We start from the raw sequence: 27,589 nt of genomic DNA, 5'->3' as shown, positions 1-27,589 counted from the left end.
CACACGCTCCTTTTCCCGTTAGCACGAGGCATAACAGTTTCCATGGAAAACGATGATGCGTGGGGAACAACAAAACTTTGCAATCGACGAACTGCAATCCCCCCCTCCCCCCCCCCCCCCCCCCCCTTCTCGGTCTATGCTTTCTCCGCTTCTCCAACCCACCGCTTGCATAGCGAGCTGGTGAGTGCCGGTCAGCGAATCGATGTCACCACCGCCGCTGCGGTGAGGGCACACTGCCCCCCCGCCAAGGCACCGCAGTGGTAGGCGGCCCGGTGCCCGCTTGAGACGCACGAACACTCGCGCGCGCGACTGCACGCTGGCTGCTTTTGTAGGGTACGGGGAAACATTGACAGCCGGATTTTTCCCCTGAACGTCCATTAGGTGTGGCGCTAATGGCGACACGGTCGGCCCCGTAGACTTGCCACGTCAGGTCCCCTGAGGTGGTGGTTCGAAGTTAGTGAAAGCCATGTCTTGAGCGCCGCATTGTAGCGGCACCTCCATTAGTTGCCGTATTCAAGCTGTGGATAGTCGTGCCTTGATTTTAGCTGTCCTAGGTTTTCAGTAGTGAATGATTAGGGTTACTTAGATAATAACTAGAACATTATTAAATGAGTTATTATTATTATGAGTTATTATGAGTTAAAGCACATCTTGTGGTTATCTTAGTAACTGTGCTTTCAGGTTAATTTGTCAAAACTCACTTGTTTAGAGCATCGTATTAAGGGCTCGTATTCACCTCCACACCTTTGAAAGAACAAATTAACCTTCCCCAACTGGCCTGGAACGAGTCCTAGTCTATGACTGTGCAGTAGTTGGAAATCAAACGAGGGTCCACAGGATTTCGGGAAAAAAAATCTGGTTTTGCCCTCAGCGAGGTCGCGGAGTTGCACCATACTATACGGGAAATTATCTGCACGTTCATGTCCAAAGGCCCCACAAAATTTATTTGCTGGAATTTTTCAGCACTCAGAATTGTTATATTCCGCCAGTTGTTATCTACGGAGGTTGAAAGTTACGTGAAAACAAGTCAGTTCTGAAAAGACTCACTAAGCTAGTGTCTGTCATAGGAACGATGTTCTGTGTGATCTGTGTGGCGTAAGGCAAATTCCGCGAGAACACTGAACTTGCTTAATTTATCTGGACACCTTTCGGTGAAGAGTTCCGCATAGGCTTCCTGCAACAAGTGTACGTTCGCGAAACTTCTCGGCCTGTCTGAAAGCGCCGTACGTTTCGTGGCAGCGGCGACCGAGAGCAACTCCGAGCCATCGTTCGTGAATTGGTCGTCCTTGAAGAAGACTTCTGTGAAAGCTGACACTTTCGCCCGTTCTGACTCCTGGTATGGGCTGTGTACCGTCCACGCGCGTTTCGTCCAGTGTGCCCAGAGCGGAGAGCGTCATCGTTAAGGACACCGGTTCTATACCGACGACACCGGTGCTGACAAACCCAGCTGGTGATGTTCAGGATAAAGAGGACGTATCTGACGGCGACCCAGCGGGACCGGAAGATGTGCCAGAAGAGGAACCCAAGGAAATCTTTCAGGTAAGGACGCATGTTGTGCACATGTGGTACAGGCAAGCACAGGACACAAAAACGAGTTGTTTCCGGTGGTTGGACCAGCCTGCCGGCTGGTTGATTAGTTGGAATCGAAAGGGAGGCAACCTGTTATCACTCTTGGCGCACAGCTTGTCAATATATGTTGTCATGCGCCCCGTCAGATTAGCACGGGTCCCTATCCAGAGGATGAAAATGCATGTCTATCACGCGACGATCAACGTTTGCAAAACAAAGCGCTGCCCTTAACCATGCTCTACACTATAGGTGATGAATACTGTGCTCCATGTGGTATCGCGTTTAAGATGCGCTACATCTATATTTTATAGAAATACTATGCCCGCACAGGCATGCCCTCTGTTGAGGCGTTAACAATATACAGGGTCCCCTAAGACTTTGCCCAATTTTTAAAAATAGGCTTATTGAGTCAGGAGATCGCTTTTTTTCGGCATAGCATTATCAGCGGTGTAGTACATCAGAATACAGCTAATGCGGTTCTACCACAAAGATCAACTATAATACTGAATAGTTAACTTTTTAACTATTACTGCAAGGCTCCTTAGTTTTTGAGCGAAGTCTAGACCACGGTAAGTAATATCTATATCGGTTTTAGAAGTTAGAAAACGCGGTTACCCTCGGCGCTGTGGCCCAACAAATTTTTGCTACATTGCGCCAAAATACACGCGCTTTCGAGAAGCTTGCCGGCAAAACAACCTCTCCAATGCACGTGAGTCGTCGAAATAACCCAATCTGTCCTGCCATAGCACCGACGGTAACCGCGTTTTCTAAATTCTGGTTTGTTTTATGGGGTTTAACGTCCCAAACCGACTGAGGCTATGAGAGACGCCGTAGTGGAGGGCTCCGAAAATTTCGACCACCTAGGGTTCTTTAACGTGCACTGACATTGCACAGTACACGGGCCTCTAGAATTTCGCCTCCAAAGAATACCATTTCGGGTCAGCAGCCGAGCACCATAACCACTGAGCCACCGCGGCGGCTTTCCTAAATTATGAAAACTGATATGAATATTACTGACAGTGAGCTACAGGCATCTCATTAATAAGGAGCCTAACAGTAATAGTTAGAAAGTTAACTATTCAATATTAGTCAACCAGCCTGCTAGTTAGCACGTCCTAGCTGTGTTCCGATGTACTACACTGCTGATAATGCTGTGCCGAAAAAAATCGCTCTTTTAACTCAAAAAGCCTATTTTTAAAAATTGCGCAAAGTTTTAGGTGAAGCACTCGGCATAGTGTGGTAGTTTGGTATTGTGGCATTATCTCTAGCAGAGCATCAGGAGTCCAAGGGCAGAGGCACATACACTTTTTGTTGCTGCTTGAAAAGAATTGCCCGATTCAAACATATTGTTTGATATGCATGCTCAGAAGAAGCTGATAACGATCTAAAGTCTCACGCTAATAACTTCAAACTGCGTAAGTGGATGCGCACATTGTTACGGAGTGGTGACTGCAGTCCGGAGAGCAGGAAGATAGCGAATATGGCTTCTAAACGAAACTCTTTATTTGGGCTGACTTGCGCCTGCAAAGGACTGAATGAGTCGGCGGCGGCGTAGCAACAGGCGTGCTCGGCGGTCGTCGAACAGGATGCCCGCCGGTCTTGGTCGTGCTAAGTTTAAAGCTGATAACGAACTGTCCAGACACGAGTGCAAAGTTGCTACAACTGTCTGGAAGAACGTAGAATCGGCTCCGCCTGGATGCGATAAATCGAGATAAATCTGGTCTCCTCTTGCATCAAAAAGAAGCGGTGAGCCGCGTGTCTGCACCTTTGAAGAATGAACAAACACAGCAAAGATTCGCGGCAATATTGCAGAAAGTTCACTTCAATCTTGAAAGAATGTCGTACGCCAAAAAAGGACGAAACAGGAAGAAAACACAGAACAGGAAAAAGGCGCAACTTCCAATTTTAATAACAGGAAAGGAAATGAGGCGCTCGTTTTATAGCCGCTGAGCTGCATGAGGGTGTGTGAACATGAGAGTAGCCAATAAAAAACTAAAAACAAATGCGGTGCTGGACGAGTGATAACAGCACAACAAGTCATAGGGAGGTCGCTATTACAAAAAGCAGGGTTGATAGCACTTGTGAAGGTGAATGACAGCACAGGTTGAAAGATTGTGAAAGATTCTTTCCAGAAGATGTACCAACTAACCCGTCAAAAAGTTCTACTTCACTTAAATCCCTCTATAGATGCTTGCTTTCCTTTAATGTCACTCCTAGCATGCTGTAAACCGGGACTTAGAATCCGTCGAGACCTCCAGACCTAGTCAGCTGGACTGCTTTACCGGCGGAATTTGGCGAGTTCATCAATACAGCGGATATCGCGACAAGCCGCCGTATTAAAATAAGCGTCTGAAGTAAATCTCAGGTTGCTTAGGGCACCCCCGCTCAATGCTCAACAGTTGGTCTTAGTCTTGCTTTTCTTCGAAGCTCACTTGATGAAGACGAACAACTTAAACTGCTACCACGCAGGGACGCGTGATGGGCCGTATGCACACTGCGTCGTGGGTCGCCGGTAGGGTGACGTGCCTCACGTCGCGTTATCATGCTGTGTGGCCCGGAATACTGAGCTGGGCGAAAGCTAAGATTTTTCAAAGATCCTTGGAAAAGCACACGGATGGATGGATGGATGGATGGATGGATGGATGGATGGATGGATGGATGGATGGATGGATGGATGGATGGATGGATAGGAGCTCCCCCTTTGAAACGGGGTGGTGGCAATTGCCAATATGCTCAGCTTTTCTTTATTTACTATTTTTTTTGTTTACTGTGTTGGCAATTCTCATCAAGAATTGCCACCTGTTGGTGCTTTCAAGAACTAGACTTCGCCAATGGTTCACTGGTGGGACCCGCCACCTCTAAAGAAAATATAAGGGTGCCCACCGGTGGGCCACGACGTACAGAGATTAAGTCTGGGAAAATCGCTTCCGCAATGAACGTGCTAAAGACACGGGTGCCCTCTAGTGATGTCCAGGTGTGCTTTGCTGTGCGAACGCAAAATTGAATCCGCGCAAATCTGTGTGCAATTCCAAGAAGCGTTAACATTTCCGTCTTGTTGTCTTTTGCCGGGTGAGAGATAGACAGCGAGAGGTGTACTCTGTTCAGGCTCTGTGCAAAAGAATGAAAATTCCGACCCGAGCAATTGTTGGTTTTTCAGATACTTGCCCTCCCGAGCGCGTTATTACGCGATATCGTAAGATGCCGTTCTGCTGAAAAACCTACGTCCTCGTCGGCCGTCCTGCGTCAGTTAGAAAATATTCAAGAAGTTTCAAATGAAGCATACATATTGTGGGAGGTTCCAAATGAAGCCAAAATTGATGACGAAGTTGCTGTAATGCGGGTATTTCAGAATATAAAAAAAATTAGCCGGCATTGGGTTTCGAGTACACGCCCTCTGCTTGCCAGCCGGGTACGCAACGCATAGGCCACGAAGGGTTTTTTTCGTTTCATGGTATTTATTTTACACAGTTATGTAGGCCACGAAGGGCGGTGGGGTCAACCATGTTACAGGGGCACCTAGCGAACACGTTGTGGTGTTCATTGCTTAGCAACGTGTGTCTCGGACGCGCGCTCATATTTTAGTAACTAAAAAAATCAAATATAAATATGCGAAAAAAGAAAAATAAAAGAGAAAATGGAGGAGAAGGCGCTATCCTGTCTACTCTCAAGGCGAAGTTTAGGCGTCCTCCTAATTTTTTTTTGCGAGGAAGAAAATTAGTGAGAAAAGAGGGCGGAACGTAAAAGCGCTGCCATAAATCGACACTAGTGCCTCTGCATGCGAGACTTGCGCATAAACATCTCTGTACAGAGTTTTAGCATAGCACATAGCGCATACCGCCTCCTGCCAGTGCGCACGCACTCTTTTGTCCGGGCACGGCTTGAGGGCGAGCAGTTGCCTGGCAGGAACATGGTGACAATTAGCGCCCTAAACTCAGTCTGCGCATGCGCACTGAGCATGCGCGATACGTGGGAAAGCAGTAGCGGCACACGCCATAATAAAACGCTATATTGTCGAGAAACCGATGGAGGGGGACCGCAGCCGTAAAAGCTGTCAAGAAATCCAGGGAGCAGTTGTTTCAGTAGCGAACAGCGGCACTTAAACCGTGTTATAAGGCGCGTGGTCTAGCAACTAAATGGCGACAAGACAGTTTTTATTGGTGCGTGAACATTATAACGGTCATGCGAACGAAAAGCTGGTCTCCGATGTTAATGGTACAGAGCATGGAGAGGGTAACCTCAGCGGCAGATTAGTAGGGAGGGCTCACTCAGCCGTTTTCTGAGCGTCCGAGAAAAAAGAACAGAATGATGAACTTCACACACCAATAGCTCCGAGCGGGAATCAAACCCGCGGTGGCGCGAAGAGACCAGTTTCGCCTGGCGCTACTTTAGGTCACGGGGCTAGCGCCTCATCCTTTCTCCCGCGCGTTAAACAGCCAGTCCCGCTCGCTGTTATCTTCAACCGTTATCAGCTTCTAAACGCAAGATGCTCCTTGTGGCGAGCTCGGCGGAATTGCAGAGCGAGAGAGAGAGAGAGAGAGAAAGAGAGAGAGGGAGAGAGAGGGAGAGACCTTATTATTACAAAGGAACACGTTTTTAGATCCCCGCACGGCCCCACTAATGTCACGGAGGAGCCAGTCTGCCCGTTCTCTCGTCTACTATGTTGGTTATCACGTTAACACGTTTTGGCGGGCTAGTTGGTTAAGCATCTTGAATCAACAGCGTGAACGAAGACGAGCACAAAGGACAAGGAAACGGAAACGAACGACACGGAGCTGTGTCGTCCGTTTCCTTGTCTTCTGTGCTCGTCTTCGTTCGCGCTGTTGATTCAAGAAGGTTATCACATGTGTACAGTCGTTGTTGCTCAATATGTGCACTCTGGTACCCGGAAAAAAAAATTCATTAAGCGAGTCATCCGTAACAACTAAAAGCTAAGAAGAGCATATAGGAGCCGATCACCATCATGTAGCGATGAGCATGCGCGAAGGAGAGCACAATCAAGATTGCAGCGTGTGGAAAATAAGCAAAAATTGCGATAAAATAAGGAAAGGATCACCACCATCATGCTCATCGCTTGACGGTGGTGATCGGCTCCTATATATTAGAGGTAGTGGCATTTCGAAAATAAAGTTGCAAGTTAGCGCCTGTCCTGCCCACTGTCGTCTGTGTCTTTTTTGCGCTATGTTTTCGAAGAGCCACAATAGACTCAGTACATTTTTACCCTGTCTGTTTGCCTGGCAGAGAGCTTGCGTGTTAAAAAGCGTTATTGCGTTCAGAAAATTTATTCGGCAGAAGAACTGCCCACAATTCGAGTCATGCACATTAAAGAAGGTCGTATTAACGACGCATGACAACTGCCGGCTGCCGAAGCTCGTGCTATTCTTTCGCCACGTGATAATTTAGCCTGAGGTCCAGTCTTGCCGTACATATCGATCCATTAGAACAAACAGCGCAAAGAAACAGGGACTGAAGAAACGACAACGCACGGCGAGTGCTGTATGGATATTTAACCGGTCAGGAGCTGCGTACAACGGTTCTATTCTCGAGACCAGACTATTTCGAGTTGATTGCCGGCCATTGTCCACCCGAGGTACCAGTGGTTTCGGGGAGTATTTCTTTCATCATGATATTAGTGACGATAGCCTTCTTCTTTTCTGGAGATAAGAAATTGGCATGCAGCGGAGTATTGTCAGGGGCAAGGATGTAGCCTTCTACAATGTCGTGCCAAGTCGAGCAACGCAAGTCAAAACAACATCTCACAGCCACAACAATATTATTGCGTGGGGCCGACGCTGGTAATAATTTTAGCCGGCCTAATCAATATCTAGAAAATATGCATAGACTGGGTCTCTATTGCTTTTAGACGTTTTCGGCCTGAGGCATTCTTTTCAGCGCCGACATTGTCGGGAGGAATTGACATCAATTTTTTGCGATCTGCGGTATCGTTAAAGCTTAAGTCGGTATTATGGGTAAGTTACGGATATACGAAATCGGTTCAAGAAAGCTTCGGAGAAGGGAAGTGCACTAACACCCGAACACGCGATGTACGTATGGAGGCTTCCAGTGGTCACTTGCCCTGTAGTACCATCTTGTGGTGCTTAGTAAAAGTTTTTGCGCCGCAGAATATGGAACCATTTTGGAGAAACAGCACAAATGGTATAGTGTCAAGGAAGGCCGAGAAATACTGGTTTATAGTTGCGGCCTCCGCTCCACCCTGTTCGACTACTGAAGACAATAACACGCTGTAAACAGCGTCTAAAAAAATCTTTATGAGGCTACAAGCGCAACATAGCTAGTTTTGCTCGTCCCTCAACCGTACACAACTAGCGTCGTCCGGGAAAAATACGCGCTTGGTATTACAGTCAAGTTTGCGCGAAGAATCTAGAACCTTGAAAAGATGCGTGACGTCTAGAGAAAAAATCAAGGAGGAGGAGGAGGACGAATAAGAGGAAAGGCAGGGAGGTTGCTTAATTACTATTAACCCTTGACAATGCAACGGCATCAGCAGTTTTTACTGAACTCATTCACGGCAATGACAGTTGAAGTCCTTGGTTCGAACCTCTCGCCGCTCTGTGTGATTTGCCGCATGGTCACGAGATGGCGCTTCTATGCGCCTTTTTAATGCGATACCGTTAGAGGTCTCGTTTTCGAGAAAAACCGGTGTCTGTTCAAGGTTCAAGGTTCGTTTATTGCATGTTTATGGTACAAGAAGAATAAAAAACTGCAATACAGAAGGAGGTCCCAAAGTCAGAGACTGTGGACGGGACCTCCTGTATGAACAATTGTAAGAATAAATATTGGGCAGCAGATGCAAAAATTATAAAGATGTTGGCATCAGTAAAGAGCAGAAAGTGAGCAACAGGAAATAATGCAAAAACTTATTTGAATGAAAAATGATTACACACCTAAAAGCGTACAGAACAACACAAAACAAAAATCATAGAGAGATATAAATTACAAAACTAGTACCATTAACCATGAGAAATACTATTAGAGGGATTGTAAAAACTGACGAAGAGCGGATTTAAAGGCACAGATATTTGATGATTGCTTAATGGTAACAGGTAATGAGTTCCATAAAGTGGTAGCGGAGAAACGAACTGTTTGTTTACCATAATTAGTGTTAGGTTTAGGGAGTAAGAAGTTGTTGTGATCAGCAAAACGTGTGTCGTTGCGACGCGCAATTTGTTAACCGGTAGTTATTGAAAAAGGAAGTAGCTCTTTAACAGATTTGTACATAATGGTGCATAATTTGTATTCGATCATTTTGCGCACAGACAAAATATTGTGGGTTAGGAGCAGACGAGGCGCATTTACAGAGTAGTGCCTCCCGGCGATCTATTACTCTATAAGAGCGAATGAGAACTTGCGCGGGAGAGATCTTTAGACCTATCGCAGTGTATTCGTAAGGGTAAGTTAAGCGTTGCCCAAGTCATATTAGTTGGAGGAGATTTTAATGGCCCACATATAGCCTGGGGATACACTCATAACTCTAAACGTGGAGATCAGATTTACGACACGTTTTTCGACCAGTCCTTTACACTTTTGAACAACTCCTCTAATTCTACCCGACCACGTGCTCCTCCATCAACTCCGGACCTTACCTGGTGGCTGGGTCCCGGCAATCCTCACTGGTCTTGCGAAGCCGACACCTGGGGCAGTGATCACTCCCCTATTCTAATTGACTTTGTCTCAAGTACATTACGTAAAATTCGCCGCAAGATCCATGTCACTTCTTGGGACAGTCTCCGTATGGATGGTCGCCTCCTCTCAATAACTCCTGCCTCGGCCCTTTCTACATTCATGCTTGTCTTAACTCAGAACACAAGTTCTTCTACTATCAACGAAAACCAACCAAATCCTGACTTTCACCTGCTTAATCTCTGGGCAAGGCGCAAGCAGCTGGACGTATACGTCACTCACCATCCGTCAGATCAACACGCACGAACGGAACTTCATAGAGTCACAGCTAAGGCCCGTCGCTATTCTAAACACCTTCTGCACAAGCGCTGGACAGAGTGGTGTTCTCAACTCAATACCCCTCTCGGCAACCGCCAATTGTGGCGTGTGTTTCATGCAATGGATCGCACGCCGTCCGTCAAAGACTATTCCGAGAGTATTCGCCTTGCACTTCGTCTTTCTTCAGACGAATTCGCTTCGCAAGCTGCCCTTCAGTTCTTTCCAAATTATGATTGCTCACCTGCGCCTGTTCCAGTCAGTCCCAAACATGAGGCAGAGGATGAGATCACCTGCCTGTTCACCATGGCTGAGCTTATAGCTGCCATTGAAGACATCCGCCCTAACACTGCACCTGGTCATGACGGTGTACCTTATGCCTTATTCCGGAACCTGGAAGGTGAAGTATTGACTGCACTTCTCAAAATTTTTAACCAAATCTGGACATCCAGTGAAATGCTATCCGATTGGAAACATTCAGTGGTTGTTCCGATACCAAAGCCCGGAAAACCACCCACAACTCTTGGAGCCCTACGACCGATTTCTCTAACCCCAACAATTTGTAAACTCTATGAAAAACTGCTTGCCACTCGAATCTCTTGGTGGCTCGACCATCACCAGAAATATTCGTCTGCTCAAATCGGTTTCCGACCAGGATACGGCGCTGAGGATGGTCTTGACCGCTTTGCCAACGATGTGATACGTCGCTCACCTCACAGCCGTCTCGTTCGCACAGTCCTGGCAACAGACATCACAAAGGCCTACGATAACATTCTCCACGCAGCCATCCTCAACACTATGGCATCACTTGGCATGCCCTTGCAGCTTTGTCGAGCAATTCATGCCTTTCTTTCGCAAAGAACATTTGCTATCCGCGTCAATGGTAAACCCACAGACCACTTCATTTCTAATCGGGGTGTACCGCAGGGCTCAGTTTTAGCCCCAGTTCTATTTAACATCGCATTCATTCCTCTGGTACACAGTCTCTCCACCCTTCCTAATGTTCAGGTTCTGGCATATGCAGACGATATCACTCTCTGGTCAACAAATCGCTCAGCTCAGGTGCAGCAAGACTCCCTGCAAAATGCCCTCAATATCCTCCATAACTTTCTTGCCGACACTGGCCTCTCTCTCAACCTCTCCAAGTCTTGCTATGTCCATGTGGGCAATACAGCTGGCCGCCGTACTTTCAAATCCACTCCGTTCGTGCTCACTATTGACAATGCCCCACTACCTGAGGTGGAACATATCAATGTTTTAGGCCTGCACGTTCATTCTTCAGGCAAGGGCACGGCTTGGTTGTCAGCCATGCGCAAGAGTGCTCTAAACACACTTGGCCTCATCCGCAGGATAGCCCATCGCTCTGGAGGTGCCCGTTCAGACACAGCTCGTCGACTTGTTCGTACTGTCTTTCAACCTCGGCTCCTATACCAGGCTCAGTTCCAACAACTTACTAAACGACAGTGGTCCACACTTGAAACACTCAACCACGAAGCCATGCGAGTCATTACTGGCCTACCTCGAGCAACTTCTATTTGTCTGTTGCAGGAGTATGCGCAGCTCAACACACTGGAAGATTTAATTACCCAGAGACAAACAAATAGAGCACGGAGTTTCTCTTCGTCCGATGTTCGCGCCTCAACCACCTCCATGGGACTACTGTCACATCACATCAAACAAGCCTGCCCGTCATAAGAAGTCGGAGTTCTTCTCACCGCCGTTACCACAAGGTTTTTCTACGCAACATGACAGCTGCACTCTTTAGACAGAGATCGCCATAACCCCAACAGGAGGATCAACTTCTTTTATAAGCCCGACACACCCTCAACTCTACGGCCGACAAACCTACTCTACTGACACTTCATCATTTCTTTCTTTGGAGCTGCAAGCAATATTAAATGCCATAGCAGCTTTACCTGACGACCCTCCTTATAACCAGGTGCACCTATGTACCCATTCCCAAGAAGCCGTGAAGCATCTAAAGAAAGTCCGCGGTACCCTTCGGGTTTCCCAGGCCATACATGCTGCTTGTAAATCTTACCCGGTGCCTATACGCATTCAGTGGGTTCAAGCTCGCACAGATGTCCACAGCATCGCACCTGACATATCTCGTGAGACTGACACTCCACAAACTCCACCTGCCTCTTTGCCACCAGATCCACTTCTGACACATCTAACATCTTCAGCCTCCCTCAGGCAGCGTACACGTGCTTTTATTCCCCCGTGTACCTACCCCCTTCCCCCCAACCTATCACGGGTGGAGGAGGTCTCTCTGAGGCGGCTGCGTGTCGGAGTGGCCCTTACGCCTGCTGTTCGCAACCAGTGGAAAAGTGACAAGATTCCTGCGCCGCAAAAATGCCCTCACTGCGAGGCACCCGCTTCCGACACCAATGTCCACCACCTACTGTGGACATGTCCCGGAACTTCACTGGTGCGCGCTCGAGTTCTTCAAGAGGCAGGACTGTCTGCAAACAATGACTCTAGTTTGAACGTGTGGGTAACTAAAAACATTTATGCCCGAAGTTTATGTGACTTTTTACACGCAACCGGGCTTCATGCATTTCTGTAACTTATTCTACCTTTCGTGACTAACACCACGTTTTATGCCGCGCGGCACACTCAACGTCACAAATAAATAAATAAATAAATAAATAAATAAATAAATAAATAAATAAATAAATAAATAAATAAATAAATAAATAAATAAATAAATAAATAAATAAATAAATAAATAAATAAATAAATAAATAAATAAATAAATAAATAAATAAATAAATAAATAAATAAGTCTTTCCGCTGACATCCAACCGGACACGCGTTCATACTTCAGCTCACACGTGCAAGTGCCTGCGTTCTCTTACTTTTGGACTGACTTGTGCGTGGATGGATGCAGATGAAGGCAACGTCATCCAAAGCAGCTGGCAGCTTACACGCTGGCCGTTCGGGTCGGCGATTGCGTAGTAACTGAATGCGGCGGCCAGCGGAAGTGATGTGTTTATCCAGCCACTGGTTCGGATGCCGCTTGTGCCTGTGAGGCATTTGAAGTTTTATCTATTCCTTGGACGTCACATCTCCACCTCCTCGACCAAATAGCAATAATTTATGACGAACCGATGCCGCCGGCGTTATTCTCCGATGGTGCTTTGAATGGTAGCGCTTTGATATGCGACGTCTATAATGAAAGGGTTATGAAGTTGTGCAGTCATTTGTAGTTGCATGCCTGTTTCTTCACCTTATACGAGCTAATTTTCACCTGTGTGACCCATCTGCTCTCCGCTCCTCCTCCATTCAGCGCACGGCGACTCCGAGGCCGCAGACGGGGCTGGAGCAAGAGGCACAGAGTCCGGACTCGGGCGTACATGAGCTGTACGACGAGTACGCCGACGTGGTCACCGAGTTTTCAGCGCCCGAGAAAGTGCGTGCCGTCGAGCTCGACTTCAAGCCGCTTCAGAACATAGGTAAGCGGATCGAAGTGGCGATCGAAGTACGCATACATGCTCTGTCTCCGAGTCATGGTTGCGGTTGGAAGCTCTGAAAAAAAAAATAGTAAAGTTTTGTGGCGATTGCCATGAATAACTATTCAGTGTGCGCAACATATTGGCTCAAGTTGATTGAGTGAGTGTCACAAGTGCCTCGAAATTGACTTCAGGAAAGAGGGATACGATTGTTTATGCCACTTTACTGAAGATCACTTAATCCAATGCTGAAAGGTAACGGAGTGCCACCTTGACATTGTGCTTGGGCAATGCTCGGAGGAAAGCTGGGATTCGGCAGCGTAATCGTGGCTGCACTGCGATTCATGAAATTACAAACTTCGAACAATTATAATTAAAAAGCAAAAAAAAAAAATGGTTCTCCTACCGTAAATATCGAAGCTTCTGAGATGTTGCCACTGGTTTCTCCGTTACCGACAGGCACGTCTTGAAGGTTGGCCTCAAGAACAAGTGTTTTTTTTTTTCAGCTTAAACGACGGTTTAAGAAAATTCCGGCAATCTCCCATTGAATCAACAATATCAGCCCCGCTTATCCCTCTAGATAACAAAATGAGGTTCCCCGCGCAATACAACGAAGTCTGTGAAGGAAGCTGTTGATTACGTACAGGTATAAGCAGTTTATTAACTAAGTGAAGCTTGATGCACGTGGTGAAGAGCGTAGTGAAACGCGAAAAGCATTCGTTCTAAGCCTTATCATCATATCATGAGAAGATGAAGAGACAATTCAATTCTCATAACATGTCTCATGTTCAATGAGTGCCGAACGAAGCCCACCTTTTGCTCCCTCGCACGGGCTGATATAGTGCAGGTATAAAGGGAACGATTTTTTCGTTTTTTCGATTTTTTCGTTTTTTCGGTTTTCACCGATGACGAGGTCAGAACGCGGGTGTGGCTTCACTCGAGCTAATCACGGAGAGAAAAAATAAAATAATAATAATAATAATAATATCTTTTATTCACTTCAATTCGCAAGTACATGCTCCAGCCCGCGTAAGCGTTATCGCTTGTGTGCGTGGCTGGGCAGCCGGAGTGTGAAGTACATGATCAGCGGTGAATAAAACACACACACACACACACAAAAAAAAAAAAAGAGCTCGAACAAGACAGACTCAGAAATTGCTTCCGCAATGCAATAAAACATAAAAACACTAAAGAGCTGAAACCAGACAGACTCAGATACTGCTCCCGCGGTGCAAGGCGAATACATGAACAAAAAACATCGAATACAAGAAAGCATGGAAGAACATGGAAGAACATGGAAAGAAAAAAAAAAATAGATTAAAAATTTATCACTCAGTATTACTATTCAACCACGATCGAAGAAACTTATTAAGTTGTTTTAATCCATTAATGCTCGGGGTTGTTTGTATCTTATTGAAGTAATAAGGAACATAATGACTGCGGGTTTTTTTCCCATAGTTGGTGTAAATCCGTGGTATGACGTATTTTTCCGACTGACGGAGAGGCCGTGCTTTAATGTTGTCGGTTTTAAAGACGCTGTGGAAGAAATTTTTGCGCAATATTTCAAAGATAAATTGCTTGTGTACAGGTAGCATCTCAAAATGTTCCATACTAGCTTTTACCGCTTTATCATGACAGCTAGTTCCGTAGGCGAGATTAGATGCAATTCTGTACAGTATGCGGCTTAGTATGTTTAGTTTATACAGTGATGCAGTTCCGTAAATGGTTATTCCATATCGCAATATGGATTCTCCTAAACCTTTATAAACCATTTTTCTAACCGACACATCGCAAATAGATCGCAGGGCATACATATAAACACACACCAAGCGCAAACGTTTGGCTAGCTCCTGAATATGAATGTTCCATGACAGAGTTTCGTCAAATGTCATGCCAAGATACTTGAAACTAGATTTAAGTTCCAACGGCGTGCATGAACAGCTTGTACAATTCTTATCATGAAGATATATATTAGAGCATGTACGAAGTTGTTTGTATGGACTATGAAAACAAAGAAGGCAGGTTTTTGAGATATTAGTATAAATCTGATTAGCGTTGAGCCATTCTATCAAAAAATGAACATCCTGTTGCATCCTGCCGCATGCTTCTTCATAAGTTTCACTTGGTACCACCAGAGCAGTGTCATCGGCATATAAAAAAATCTGAGAGCTTAACGGAAGATTGGTCACGTCATTGACGTAAATATTGAATAATAAGGGTCCTAACACAGAGCCCTGAGGAACACCAGTGTGAACATGTAACATTGTGCTGAACGATTCGCCTATTCGAACACATTGTTCTCGATCAGCAAAATAGCTCTTAAAAAACGACATGTAAGGACCTCTGAAACCAAAATGGTCGAGTTTAGCTAATAGTAAATTGTGATTAATAGTATCAAACGCTTTTTGTAAATCAATAAAAAGTGTAAGGACAATGTTATTTTTATCTATTTCTTTACATATTAAATCATGAAAATCTTCCAGTAGGCTTAAGGTACTTTTACCTTTGCGGAACCCATACTGGGCGGCATTTAATAGATGGTACTTATCACAAAAGGACGTCATATAGGCATGTACAATTTTCTCCATGATACAAGCGATGGCGGACAAGATCGCAATTGGCCTGTAATTATTAAAATCTCTTTTAGAGCCTTTTTTGTGCAAAGGTCTTATTAAACTTATTTTCATGTACCTATGAATATGTCCGGTTGTGAAAGTTCCATTAATAATACAAAGTAATATGGTTTTAAATCTGTCAAAATGCACTATGAGATCCCTCATCCTAACACCATCATACCCTGGCGATTTTGTGATTGACATTGTTTTCAATACATCCCGTAGTTCTAGCTCAGTAACAGTAGGCATGTAAGCTGAATGGATGTTCGAAATAGCAGCAGTAGTTTTCCTTATCGACGTTCCCGGTTTACACAAGGCGGAAACAGAATCTACAAAACGCTTATTGAATTCGGTAGCCAAGTCTTCACTGTTTTCGTCTGGAAATGCTTGTTCTAAGACGTTATCAATGCTTTTCTTGTGTGGTTTTCCTATAGTGCTCTGTACTAAGTTCCAAGTTTTTTTTACATCCTTGCTGCATGCCGAAAATTGATTTAGTTGGTACAGTTTTTTCGCCAGTCGTATTTTCGCTGTGATTTTGTTCCTCAGCTGCCTGAATTCTTCTCTTAGTCCCATGTCATGTGGGTGGTCATTGCACCTTCTTAAAAGTTTACTTTTAATATAGGATAATTCAATGATTTCTTTGTTTACCCAAGGACTTGCCTTATTTCTACGTGTCATCCGGACCTTCGTTTTTGAGGCGTTGTAAATTGATTTTAAACGTTCAACAAGGAGTTCGTAAGCATCTAAGTGATTGTGCTGTAAGAGCGAATTCCAGTCGAACGACTTGATTAGTTTATCTACTTTGCCATTATTAATTACAAGCCTTTCCGCAGGTTGCTCCTGTGCCTCTATTTTACTCTCTTTTAGCACCGTAAGAGAAACAAAATAATGATCAGCAACTTTTTCTTTGATAATACAGCCCCACGTCTCCTGTTCCATCACGGTTGTACTGATATGGTCAATGCACGTCTGTGTTAATCTGTTGCCAAGGAATTCTTCTCGCGTGTAGCCTTGAATTTTATTTTCCAAACCAAAACTAGCCAACAACGTTAGGTATTCGCTTACGCCTGCTTTGTCAGTTATTGAAATGTCAATATTGAAATCTCCAGTAAGAATCACACGTTTGTTTACTCCATATCTTTTAAGGAAACTACCCAGCTCCTCTAAAAAAACTATAATATTTTTGTTAGGAGGTCTGTAGATAGCACAAACTAACAATTCCTCATCACCGTTTGTGAGATTAAGAGCTATAACTTCTGCTTCATCGAAATCAACTTTCAAGCGTTCACAAAACCAAGAGTTTTTAACAAAAACTAACACTCCACCACCACGTTTGTCCTCCCTGCACAATGCACATGATTGATAGTTCGGTATATTGTAAAGAGATGATTCAAAATCCCTGATATTGATCTCAGTAAATGCTATGACATCCAGAACAGCTAAATAATTCTCAAGGTACATTTGTAACATGTTCCAATGTTTGCGAAGGCTTCTCACATTTGCATGGATGACATCAAAACTTATGCAGGGTTGAGCCGATACAAATTCCCGGCGCATCTCCATCCATTCACAAAATGAACGTACACTCGCAGTCATCACGTTATCTTGCACAAATCCGCTTCGTTTTCAACAGTAATAACAGGGGAACCTTCAATTTTCCTTACAAATATACGACCGTTTCGCACCCAAACATATTTGTACAGTTTATCAGTCGCAAGACGCTTTGCCATCCATCGAAGCTTCTTAGTTAGCATTGTTAGATTTTCATTAATGTAAATGTTCTCATCCTTGAGTGTGGTTCGTTTCGCAAGCCACTTTTCTCTTGTTTCCCTCCTGGAGAAACGTACTAATATGGGAGTTTCAGCATCGGCTTTGCCTTTCATCCTGTGCACTGTTTCGATTTCCTCATTGCTGGGAATGGGGAGTTCAAGTCTACCTGCAATTGAACTTATTATTGCCTTCAAGTCTTCGTTCTTGTTGTACTTGACACCGTGTATCTCCAAATTATTAAGCCTTGAATAGGATTCCAATCTATTCACCTCCATTTCCAGCTGAGAAAGCCTAGTGTCCTTTACAAGCAGTTGCGCCTCCAGATCAGTAGTTTTTTTCTTTAGCTCTTTTACGTCTTGCTTCTGTGATTCAAAATTTTCAAGCACTTCATCGTACTTAGCAGACAGTAAATCGAGCGATTCTTCCATGCACTGTATCGTTACTGCTTGCTTTTGCAGGCTTTCATTGGTGGTATCATGTTTAGCCAGTTGTTCCTCCTGTTTTTTTTCAAGTTCATCTAAACGGCGTAGGACAATGTCTAACTTTGACATGACGTCATTCAAAGAAGGTTGATCACAATCTGCCGTCGAGCTCCCACGGTTAGAGCCAGGCTCGCTTTCAGTGTTCGTCACACGTGTTTCACGTTTAGCGCACGTGGGACACAGCCAACTACATATGGCTTCTGCTGACATGCTTTTCAAGATAGTCTTTGTGACACCTGAACATTTTCCAGTGTGATAAGAGTTATCACAATCACTGCAGCGAAGACTCTGGCTATCAGGCGCAAGAGCTTTCAGGCACGCGAGGCAGTCACTTTTTAACATCCTGAACAGAAAGCTGTGCAGTCCGGCGGAGCAGAATTGATTTCACAGACAAAAACAAAAAAAAAAAAAAAAAACTTACTAAGGCCGCTCTTACCTACGCAAGCGAAGAAACAGCGTTATGCCACGCTCACGTACTCCGCCGGACTGCACTCGTTGACAAGCTGCGGTGGCTTTTTAAGCTTCTTTGCCCAGTGTCGTCGGCCTGGATTGGTTGTCTCCTGGATGACGCACTTGTGCCGTGGCCCCTGTAGCCATGAGCGCTCACATGGAATCTTGTTCCATGCTATGATGATAACGGCGTCGATGATGGAAGCATCCGAAGCAGGAACACACCCACAAAGCAGGCAGACGGCAATCTGGTCCCTACGCAAGCGAAGAAACAGCGTTATGCCACGCTCACGTACTCCGCCGGACTGCACTCGTTGACAAGCTGCGGTGGCTTTTTAAGCTTCTTTGCCCAGTGTCGTCGGCCTGGATTGGTTGTCTCCTGGATGACGCACTTGTGCCGTGGCCCCTGTAGCCATGAGCGCTCACATGGAATCTTGTTCCATGCTATGATGATAACGGCGTCGATGATGGAAGCATCCGAAGCAGGAACACACCCACAAAGCAGGCAGACGGCAATCTGGTCCCTACGCAAGCGAAGAAACAGCGTTATGCCACGCTCACGTACTCCGCCGGAAGCTTGAATATGAAATGTGAAATCCGATCGAAAAGATATCATTATACTATCTAGCCCTGGAACGAAGACTTGCTGCGCGTTGCTGTCAGCCCTCAGGGCCAGTATATAATAATGATTCCAGTGTTTTTTCTATTCATCTCTCCTTTTCGTTTTTTTTTTTGTGATAGGCTCAAGCGACGTGACCCACCGAGTTCTCTTCTTTAAACTGACTCGAGGCCAGTGATGGCAGGGATCGTAGCGTCTTTCGAACCGTGCATGCAGGCTAAAATAAAGAAAAAGCGATGTAATCCGTGCTACGCCTACACTTCCCTACTGCTGGAATGCATGCGTGCTTACCCGTGTTTCCATTTCTGAAAAGTTCTTGCTCTCGCTCCTCTTGTGGGGTCAAAGATCTCACCTGACTCTTCCTAAGGGGATCGTGCTGTCTGTCCACTTACGTTTTAAAAGTTTCGCCTGTCGCTTCCAAAGGCGATCGCGTTCACGGCGAATACCACCTGTACTTGTTCAAGGTTCCGCCGATGTCGACGCCAATGTGTCGTTAGGTGACAGGAACACAGCGTATGAAATATTAAGAGACAAGTCACAACGATCGTTCTACCCGAGCGACTTTTGCGCCGCCAGTGCGCACCCGCTGATTGGCCATGACGCAACTGGCATTCACTCCTGGCGCCATCTGGTGCACTCAAGGTGATTTTTTGTTGTCGAGATGCGCGTACCGCACGCCGCCTGTGCGCACGTGCTGGAAGCTCCTCCTGGCTGCCGCTACCTGGTGATGAAAAAATGCACTCTGGCATGCTGTGAGTGTCTGGTTTGGCAATGTTTGTATTGTCAGTAATAATTTGAAACTGTGAATAGTTGGCGCAGGTTTAATCGACGGTATTGGGAACTGACACTTACAAGAAACAGGGAATGGGAATTTCGAGCCTTGATTAATCATCAGTTTGAAAAATTATGCAGGTCCTAGTAGTGCGGCTTTGGACGGAAACCGCACGGAAGAAAGTTGCGGACAAAGAGCGGTGAACATGTAGCCTTTAAATGCCTTTTGGCGTTAAAACATCAATAGAATGAAAATGTTATAATATGTCGTTTCAGATCTATTTAACTTTCGTATCCTGTCCTTCCGCCGCGCTGACGAAGCTCGCTTAGGTTTATAGGTTTATATGGTGTAACGTCCCAAAGCGACTCATGCTATGAGGGACGCCGTAGTGAAGGGCTCCGGAAATTTCGAACTCCTGGGTTTCTTTAACGTGCACTGACATCGAACAGTACACTAGCTTCTCGAATTTCGACTCCATCGAAATTAGACCGCCGCGGCCGGGATGGAACCCGCGTGTTTTGGGCCATCATCAGAGTATCATCATCATTTGAGCCACCGCGCGGCGGGCGGACGAAGCTTGCATTCTGCGTTCTGGAATACTTTTACGTCTCCACTGTATAAAATACTCCCAGCTATAAAATACTCCTAGCAAAATAATGCGGCACAGTACATTTTCAAGTTGGTCAATCAGCGATTCGCCACTGGCCTACGATGACAGGTGCTCCCAGTCGTGGGTCTTGCTACCAAGGTTGGTCTTCCCGAACAACCAGTCATTAACTTGACTGCCGTCCGCCATGTAGGGCAGTTTGCTCTCTCTATCAGGTGGGAAGGTAGTGATGACGCCGCAATGTCACGTGACCTAGGAGTATAAAATACTCCCAGCTATAAAATACTCCTAGCAAAATAATTCGGCACAGTACATTTTCAAGTTGGTCAATCAGCGATTCGCCACTGGCCTACGATGACAGGTGCTCCCAGTCGTGGGTCTTGCTACCAAGGTTGGTCTTCCCGAACAACCAGTCATTAACTTGACTGCCATCCGCCATGTAGGGCAGTTTGCTCTCTCTATCAGGTGGGAAGGTAGTGATGACGCCGCAATGTCACGTGACCTAGGAGTCCCACCTGCCACCTAGTTTGTTCTCTGGGGACCACCTGCCAGAGCCATGCTGGCGATTTTTCGTTCGCAACGCCGACGCCGACCCCGGTTATTTCAGTCGAACAGGGCTTTAAACACTGTTGCGTTAAAACATGATCGTAGTGGAATATTTGGCTAACATGCGAACAAAATAAGGACGACTGCGTGGTTGCAAAGCAGGTCTGTCCAATGGTTTTGCATTCGACAAATCACCTCCTACCATGCGCGTGTGAGGAAGGAAAAAAAAAGTCACACTACTAGCAAGTGTAGTCTCTCCCCATTTTACGCATAGTAACGACGAATACTAAGCAAACTATAGTCAAGTAGATGTTTGTAGCGCAAGAAAACTTAACAGCGGAGTTACCGAGATAATTTTGAACTCCGTGAAAAAAAGTTATTCGTCTCTGAGCCAATTGTAATTTGACCGTGATTCTTTCAGAAAGCACGAGATGACGCTACTACTACCTAAATAAGTATTTCGTACGTAGAGCACTGACGCTTCTGAGTTCTATTCCGTCCTCATATTTAGCTGTTCCCAACGTGAGCCGCAGCCCACGGATTCAGTGCCAGCCTCCTTCGACCAAAAATCAATAAGTCTGACGGTTGTCAAAGGAGGGCGCTGTAATTTGCTCTCGTTTTCGTTGCAGTGCGCGCGGACGGAGGTGAATTGACCTATTATTGTCAGGGTGTTCTCGTGATTTTCAAGAAGCGTTCTGACGTCAGGCGCACGATGCACAAGAGAGTGCAGTGATCAGCCTGCGTAGCAGCGGTTGTTGTTGTTAATGGCTACTTATTATCCATAATAAATAACCACCACCAACAACAGCACCTGACGTCAGATGAAAAATTAAAATGAAAATTGGTTTTGAGCAGAGGAAATGACGCAGTATCGGTCTCATATATCTCGGTGGACACCTGAACCGCGCCGTAGTAAGGGAAGGGAGGAAGGTGGGAGTGAAAGAAGAAAGAGAGGAAGAGGTGCCGTAGTGGAGGGCTTTGGAATAGTTTCGACCACCTGGGGATCTTTGACGTGCACTGACAACGCATAGCACACGGGCGCCTTTTGCGTTCCGCCCGTATAACTTTTGGGCACTTTACTTGCTGTGATGGCAAAAGCGATGAAACTTGTTGAAACTTGTTACCTATGGCACAGTTGAGCACACAGCCTCCTGGGAAAGACTACGCCCACTTGCGAACGACATGACGCGGCCCGTGCCTACCCGGTGTGGCAGCTTTGTTCACAGATGCAACTGCTTCTTTTTTTCTTTCGACAGAGCTGGTAGTGGAGGGCAAGCAGTGTCCCCGGCGCATGAGTGGCAAGGAGCGAGAGAGGCACGAGCAGCAGGCCATCCTGGATAAGCTCAGGAATGAAGGCCTTGTCCTGCGCCCCGAGAGCAAGGCCTCCGGAGGACTTGCGTACGTACACGTTTCTCTCAATTTGTATAACAGAAGATAGGTTGGTACAGATAAATTTACATTATCTCGCCTCTAATGAAGGTTCTACCTTGGACGGACATACCGAACATAGTTTTTTTGGCGGGAAACCTTTTATGAACGCAATTTTTTTCCATATATTGTAAGATTTCAATATAACAATCAAATATCCGCAGATCACCCGACGGCAGTTTTGATTTTTATTTCTGCTTAAGTTTTTGCTATCGTCAAAAGCATTCCCCATCGGTTTTATGTCGGAGTACTACTTTTTTGATACGATCGATGGACACACTTTAAAAGAAAGATTCTCCTACGTATCAGAAAAATTGGCCATTTCCTTCAATATTTCCTGAAAAGTACCTTACAATTTTTCAATTTACAGAATTTTTGTCCGAAATTGTTGGAATATGGGGTAGCATACGGTAAGTAAGTCTTTTTGGCTCAGTTGGTTCCTTTAAGAGCTTGGTTTCAACTCAGTGTGGGACGTGTTCTTCTCTTTGTATTCGCATTTTTTTCGTGAATTTCAAACCAAATCCTTACGCTGACGGGCAAGTTATAGGGGGTGGAATAGGAGTTGTTGCCGGCAGTGAGCAAATGTTGCGTTAAGCAGTGCGAATCAGAAGTTATTTCTCGAGCACAGGTGTTCCCTTGAACCTAAAAAATTAATTTTGTGGTTTTCCTTCTAAAACTGGCATCAAATAGCACTGGATACTGCTTTCTTTTACCAGTGTCACTAGTTCACTCTGTTCCGGGACCTTCGGAACTATTTTACACGCTTGCACTACATTGTTTGTGCAGGTTTGAGCTGGTGTCCGCAGAGAAGGAAGAAAAGCCTTCGACAGGAGGCAAAGGGCGAAAACTACCGCCGCTACTCCAGAAGAAGAAGAGGAGGGGGAAGGAGAAGGGCGGCGTCACCAAGGAAAGCATCCGCGACAAACTGGAGAAAGCTGAAGACCGGCGCAGGGTCAGTGGGCATATTATACTCTAAAGCCCCTACATAGGCCCTAGCCTGTTTTGTTTCAAGTAACACTTGTTGCTGGGCTAGTTGGTGCATTATTCTTCGTACAAAAGTTAGCGCAGAACACGACACTCACAAGAAAGGTAGACAGGACAACGCGCTACTGACAACTGATCCTTTATTGGAAAGAAACACGTAATATATAGGCACACCGTCACACCACCTATCAGCTGCAGCAAACGTCAGAATGATGTAAAGGGTCATAAAAGCGATAAAAGACACAAAGACTGAAAACACGACATTGCTAAAAACGATAAAAAGCGGCGAAAGAACATTAAAAGCATGACACGTGGTGTATAAGGCCAAAGAAACATGACTGAATGGAATCCAACAGGATGATAACAAAACGATATTGTATAAAAAACGTAACAAATGCAGTAAAAGAAAACGCGTGAAACAAGAAAAACCTGATAAAAAACCTGATTACTGAAGAAAATTTTTAGGGTACTTTGTTTTATTTTAACGGAAAGGAACAGGACATGAGGTCGGGCATGAAGCGGCTTTGAGGACGGGGTAGATATATTGGTCTGAGCGTGTTAGGCTGAGAGCAGATAACCGGCAACATAACTTGGAATAGCAGGGTCTGCAAGCGTGCCGATAAGATTAGGAAATAATCGGGAATTAGTGGTCATTACACACACAGCGCAGAGCTGAGTAGAGAGCATTAGAAGCCTTTTTATCCTGCAGTGAGGCTAACCGGTTCGATGACGATGATCAAACACTTTTGTGGGCTGTTTCTTGTGTTTACTGAATGTCTCATCGTATTGCGCAGCAGCGTAGCTGTCATGTTATGATGCATCTTTTTGCGTCCTTAAAAGCTATGTTATACGAGCGGCCGTTTGGTGCCTAGCACCGTCTTCAGATGTGTTTGACTGCGGAAGCGGTGGTACTGTCTCTCCTCCCCACGGTCTCCTCTCCTCGCCACCACGGTTACGCGAAGGCTCAGGGTGGGCTCCGTATAACCGCTGTCACCGTACAAGCGACGGCGAAATGGGAAAACCAGTTTCTCTCCAGATGCATGAGTCACTTTCCTTCCCAGCCCCTTATCTAGGAGTCTGGCCACCCGCCCACCCGTTTACCCATCGCCACCCTTGAATCACGCCCGCACACTTTCACCCTCCCAAAAATTTTGTTGCGTGTGTGGAGGCTAGGCTGAGGGCAGAAGAAGTATTGAGTAAAGAAGTATCAAAGTAATCATCGACTGCAAATCCAACTGCTTTTTCAGAATTGTTACATCGATGTTTGATCATCCAATAACTTTTACCTCTGAAGTGACGCCCTTACTGTAACCAGGAGTTCCTTAATATCCTCCACAATTTCCTCCCACCAAAGAACAAATCCGCAACTTTCTGGACAGCGCTTCCTTGTGCATCCTTTTGTTAGAGGGAATGAGCGAAAATCCAACCCCCCAAAAGAAGAGTACTGTTTAGCACTAAACCACTATTCTTTCCTTCTTTTTTCTTTCAGAAACAAGTTGAAGAAAAAGTAAAAAAGGCCAAAGCCTTCCTCGAAGAAACAGCTGTCCCGAAGAAACCCGTTGAGGAAGAGCCGGTGACCAAGCACGCTGTAAAAATGGCTTCCAAGGCAGAGACCAGGTGAATGGCTGAGAGTGCAAGGGTGGAATCCGCTGAGTCGAGCTTTGGTCTCGGTGATAGAACCGCTGCGGTTACAGCTTTGAGATGAGGCCGTTGATGAAAGAGCGAGGAACCACGAGCTAACTGTCAATGCTGTCACCGTTTTCAGTATTCGAACTAATCAATAAGCGTGAATGGTATGAACATTGCATGGCTTTGTGCATTGTATTAGACAGCCGTGATTGATATTGTTATTATGTTGTTTTCTATTAAATTTACTAATATTAATTGAGGTGTGCGAGGACTTACCTGCGGCTGGCCATACGCACAGCGTAGTCCGGTTTCTTTCACCATTCCCACAACAATCGTGTACATAAATTTATACTCTTCATTCTGATGTAGCTGAAAACAGTCATTAAGTGAGGAAAAATCTTTGCATTATGTGTCATTTGTTGCTATCGTTGCTGCCAAGCTTCTGAGTTATTTGCGGGCGCAAGTCGGCCCTATAGGGAGTTCGCTCAGAAACCAATTCAGTCTCTTCGCCCATCTTCCGCGGCGTTTTCAGCACCAAGTGAGGATATATATATTCAAGGCGCACTGAGGTGAATGTCACATGTGTTGCACAAACGCTGTGTTAGTTTTTTTTTGTTTAATCGTTGTCTGCCTAGAGGCAGGCTCTTTTGTGGTCAGGACTTGCCCTTAGGAACCCTGCAACCGATGTTGACGTAGTTTCTGGTATTTAATTCCCTGTTTTGACTGATCGCTCAACGCTCAAACCTACTCGGAAAGACTCATTTAAGAGCAGTAGTTCTCTGTCGGCTCTCTGTGTAACGAGGGAGGTTGCTGATATAAACTGGTCGTTTTCACTCCTGTCCTCTCCTCTTTAAACACTGTCATGAATATGGAGGGAGCCGACAGTCACTGAAATCGAGGAAAGCAGAAGAGAGAGTGTTTCTTTAGTTAATTTGTGATGATGATTCGTGAAAAATCTGTAGTGCATAATAATTGCTTACCTGAAAGATAACAGCTTTGAAAGTAAAATAAACGGCTGCTACATCTCACCAGCGGTATTTCGTTCACTTTTTTTTCCTTCTTACTAATCAATTATTTTCTGCGTAGGATATTGTTGCGCACATCTGATTTTTCATGAATCAACAACAGAAAGTTACGAAAACAAATATTGTCCTTGGTTTCGACGACTGCTGGCTTCCTCTACACGTACGCCATAACAGGCCCCTCCTTTTCCTGTCTTGTCTGCTCAGCACTCTCATGAAGACCTTTAGGGGATGCTGAAGATAACAAAATCATCATTATTCTCGCAAAACCACTTGGGCTTGTTCATGCGAGCTGAACTGAATAGGAATTAGGGCCTTTCCGCAAATGGCAGCGCTACAGCTATGAGTTTCGGTTTTTTCCGAGGAAATACGTAGTCCTACCAAGACAGGGACAGATGGGACACTCGTCTACAGCCCTAACTTCCACAATAGTCACCATTGCTTGAAGCTACATCTATCTATTATCGAGGTCAAAAGTAACTGACCTCTCTGTCCAAGTTCCGAATCCTGCCGCACTGCATATGGGCGCCACCTGACAATGCACTCCTGGTGTCGATCGAGACCAACGAAGTCTACTTTGGACCGCGACCTGTCCTTCTGTCCCTGTCTTGGTCGCGCTGCTCATTTATTCGTATTATGCACCAACAAACCAAAGTGTCTACCCTTTCGCTTCTAAGAAAAAAAAATGAACCGAAAGTTGTTTCTTCTCAATCTTATCGCCGTAACCGTGTTACTCCAACAGATGATTCTCCACGATTACTGATATTTGTTTATCGGCCTTTCTCCCTTCGTAGAGAGAAGCGACTCGAGCAGATGGTGCTTAAGCTGCGCGCCAAGGAGGAACACGCCGAGCGAGTTAGGAGGAGGAAGCTCCTGCGACAAGCGACCATACAGGACTCCATGGAGATACCTGCCTAGCATTGGGGCCACGCGGGATACAAGTCCACCATATTCCGACCTCAGAAGCTTCAGCTCAGTTGCTCAGCATCTTATGGAAGAAAAAGAGACAGTGCAGTTAAAGGGAGTCTGAGTATTCGCGTGAGAGTACCAGCGCCAGATGTGACCAACCTTGAAAGCGAAGTTCTGAAGAGCTTCCCGAGACAGAACGGTCGCGGGAAATTGAGTGCTCATTTTGTGTAATTTACTTCACGGGTTCTGCTGTTAGCGTTGGTAATGTAATTCATAAGGGCATTACCAAATCGTCCCGTAGCAATGACGTAGCTTCGGTACCCTTTATGGGAATCCATGTTAAGCAACAAATGCGGTCAAGTGTAGTTAGCTTTTGAATACGACCAAGATATGGTTTTTGTAAACCACGTACCTTAGTTTCGGTTTCGTTTTATGGGGTTTAACGTCCCAAAGCAACTAAGGCCATGAGAGGCACCGTAGTGGAGGGTTCCGGAAACTTCGACCACCTGAGGTTCTTTAACGAGCACTGACATAGCACATTACACGGGTGTCTAGAATTGCGCCTCCATCGAAATTTAGCCTCCACCGCCAAAGGGATCGAACCCGCATCTTTCGGGTCAGCAGCCGAGCACCATAACTACCGAGCCACCGCAGCGGCTTGCAGCTAATGTTGTGATTTTACAAGACTGGAAATTCAGATTCAGATAAGCTCAATAGTGCTCTATGACGAAGGCGTTACGATCGGTGCTACCTTTCCATAAAAAAGACTCCCGTTGATA

At 45.5% G+C, this 27,589-nt stretch overlaps 1 protein-coding gene across 1 annotated transcript; it reads left to right on the top strand.

The window, feature by feature from the left end:
* The first annotated feature begins 158 nt into the window (after positions 1 to 158).
* On the top strand, positions 159 to 27,191 carry stai (stathmin). The gene is made up of 6 exons (XM_089553755.1): positions 159 to 1,539; positions 12,815 to 12,980; positions 22,095 to 22,236; positions 23,053 to 23,218; positions 24,740 to 24,867; positions 26,696 to 27,191. The coding sequence occupies exons 1-6, from the start codon at positions 1,339 to 1,341 to the stop codon at positions 26,817 to 26,819; spliced, it is 927 nt and encodes a 308-aa protein (XP_089409881.1). The 5' UTR covers positions 159 to 1,338; the 3' UTR covers positions 26,820 to 27,191.
* Positions 27,192 to 27,589: the final 398 nt, after the last annotated feature.

This window comes from Amblyomma mixtum, chromosome 7 (genome assembly GCF_055824585.1).
Source record: "Amblyomma mixtum isolate Tamu chromosome 7, ASM5582458v1, whole genome shotgun sequence".
NCBI lineage: Eukaryota > Metazoa > Arthropoda > Arachnida > Ixodida > Ixodidae > Amblyomma > Amblyomma mixtum.
The sequence above is the reverse complement of the archived record's forward strand: the minus strand, read 5'-3'. Positions and strand labels throughout refer to the sequence as shown.

What these genes read in the sequence shown, in the direction of transcription:
- stai (XM_089553755.1), top strand. Translation starts at nt 1,339, where the DNA reads ATGGGCTGTGTACCGTCCACGCGCGTTTCGTCCAGTGTGCCCAGAGCG. An exon ending in AACCCAAGGAAATCTTTCAG is followed by an intron (nt 1,540 to 12,814) that starts GTAAGGACGCAT and finishes TCCTCCATTCAG; the next exon opens with CGCACGGCGACTCCGAGGCC. An exon ending in CAAGCCGCTTCAGAACATAG is followed by an intron (nt 12,981 to 22,094) that starts GTAAGCGGATCG and finishes TTCTTTCGACAG; the next exon opens with AGCTGGTAGTGGAGGGCAAG.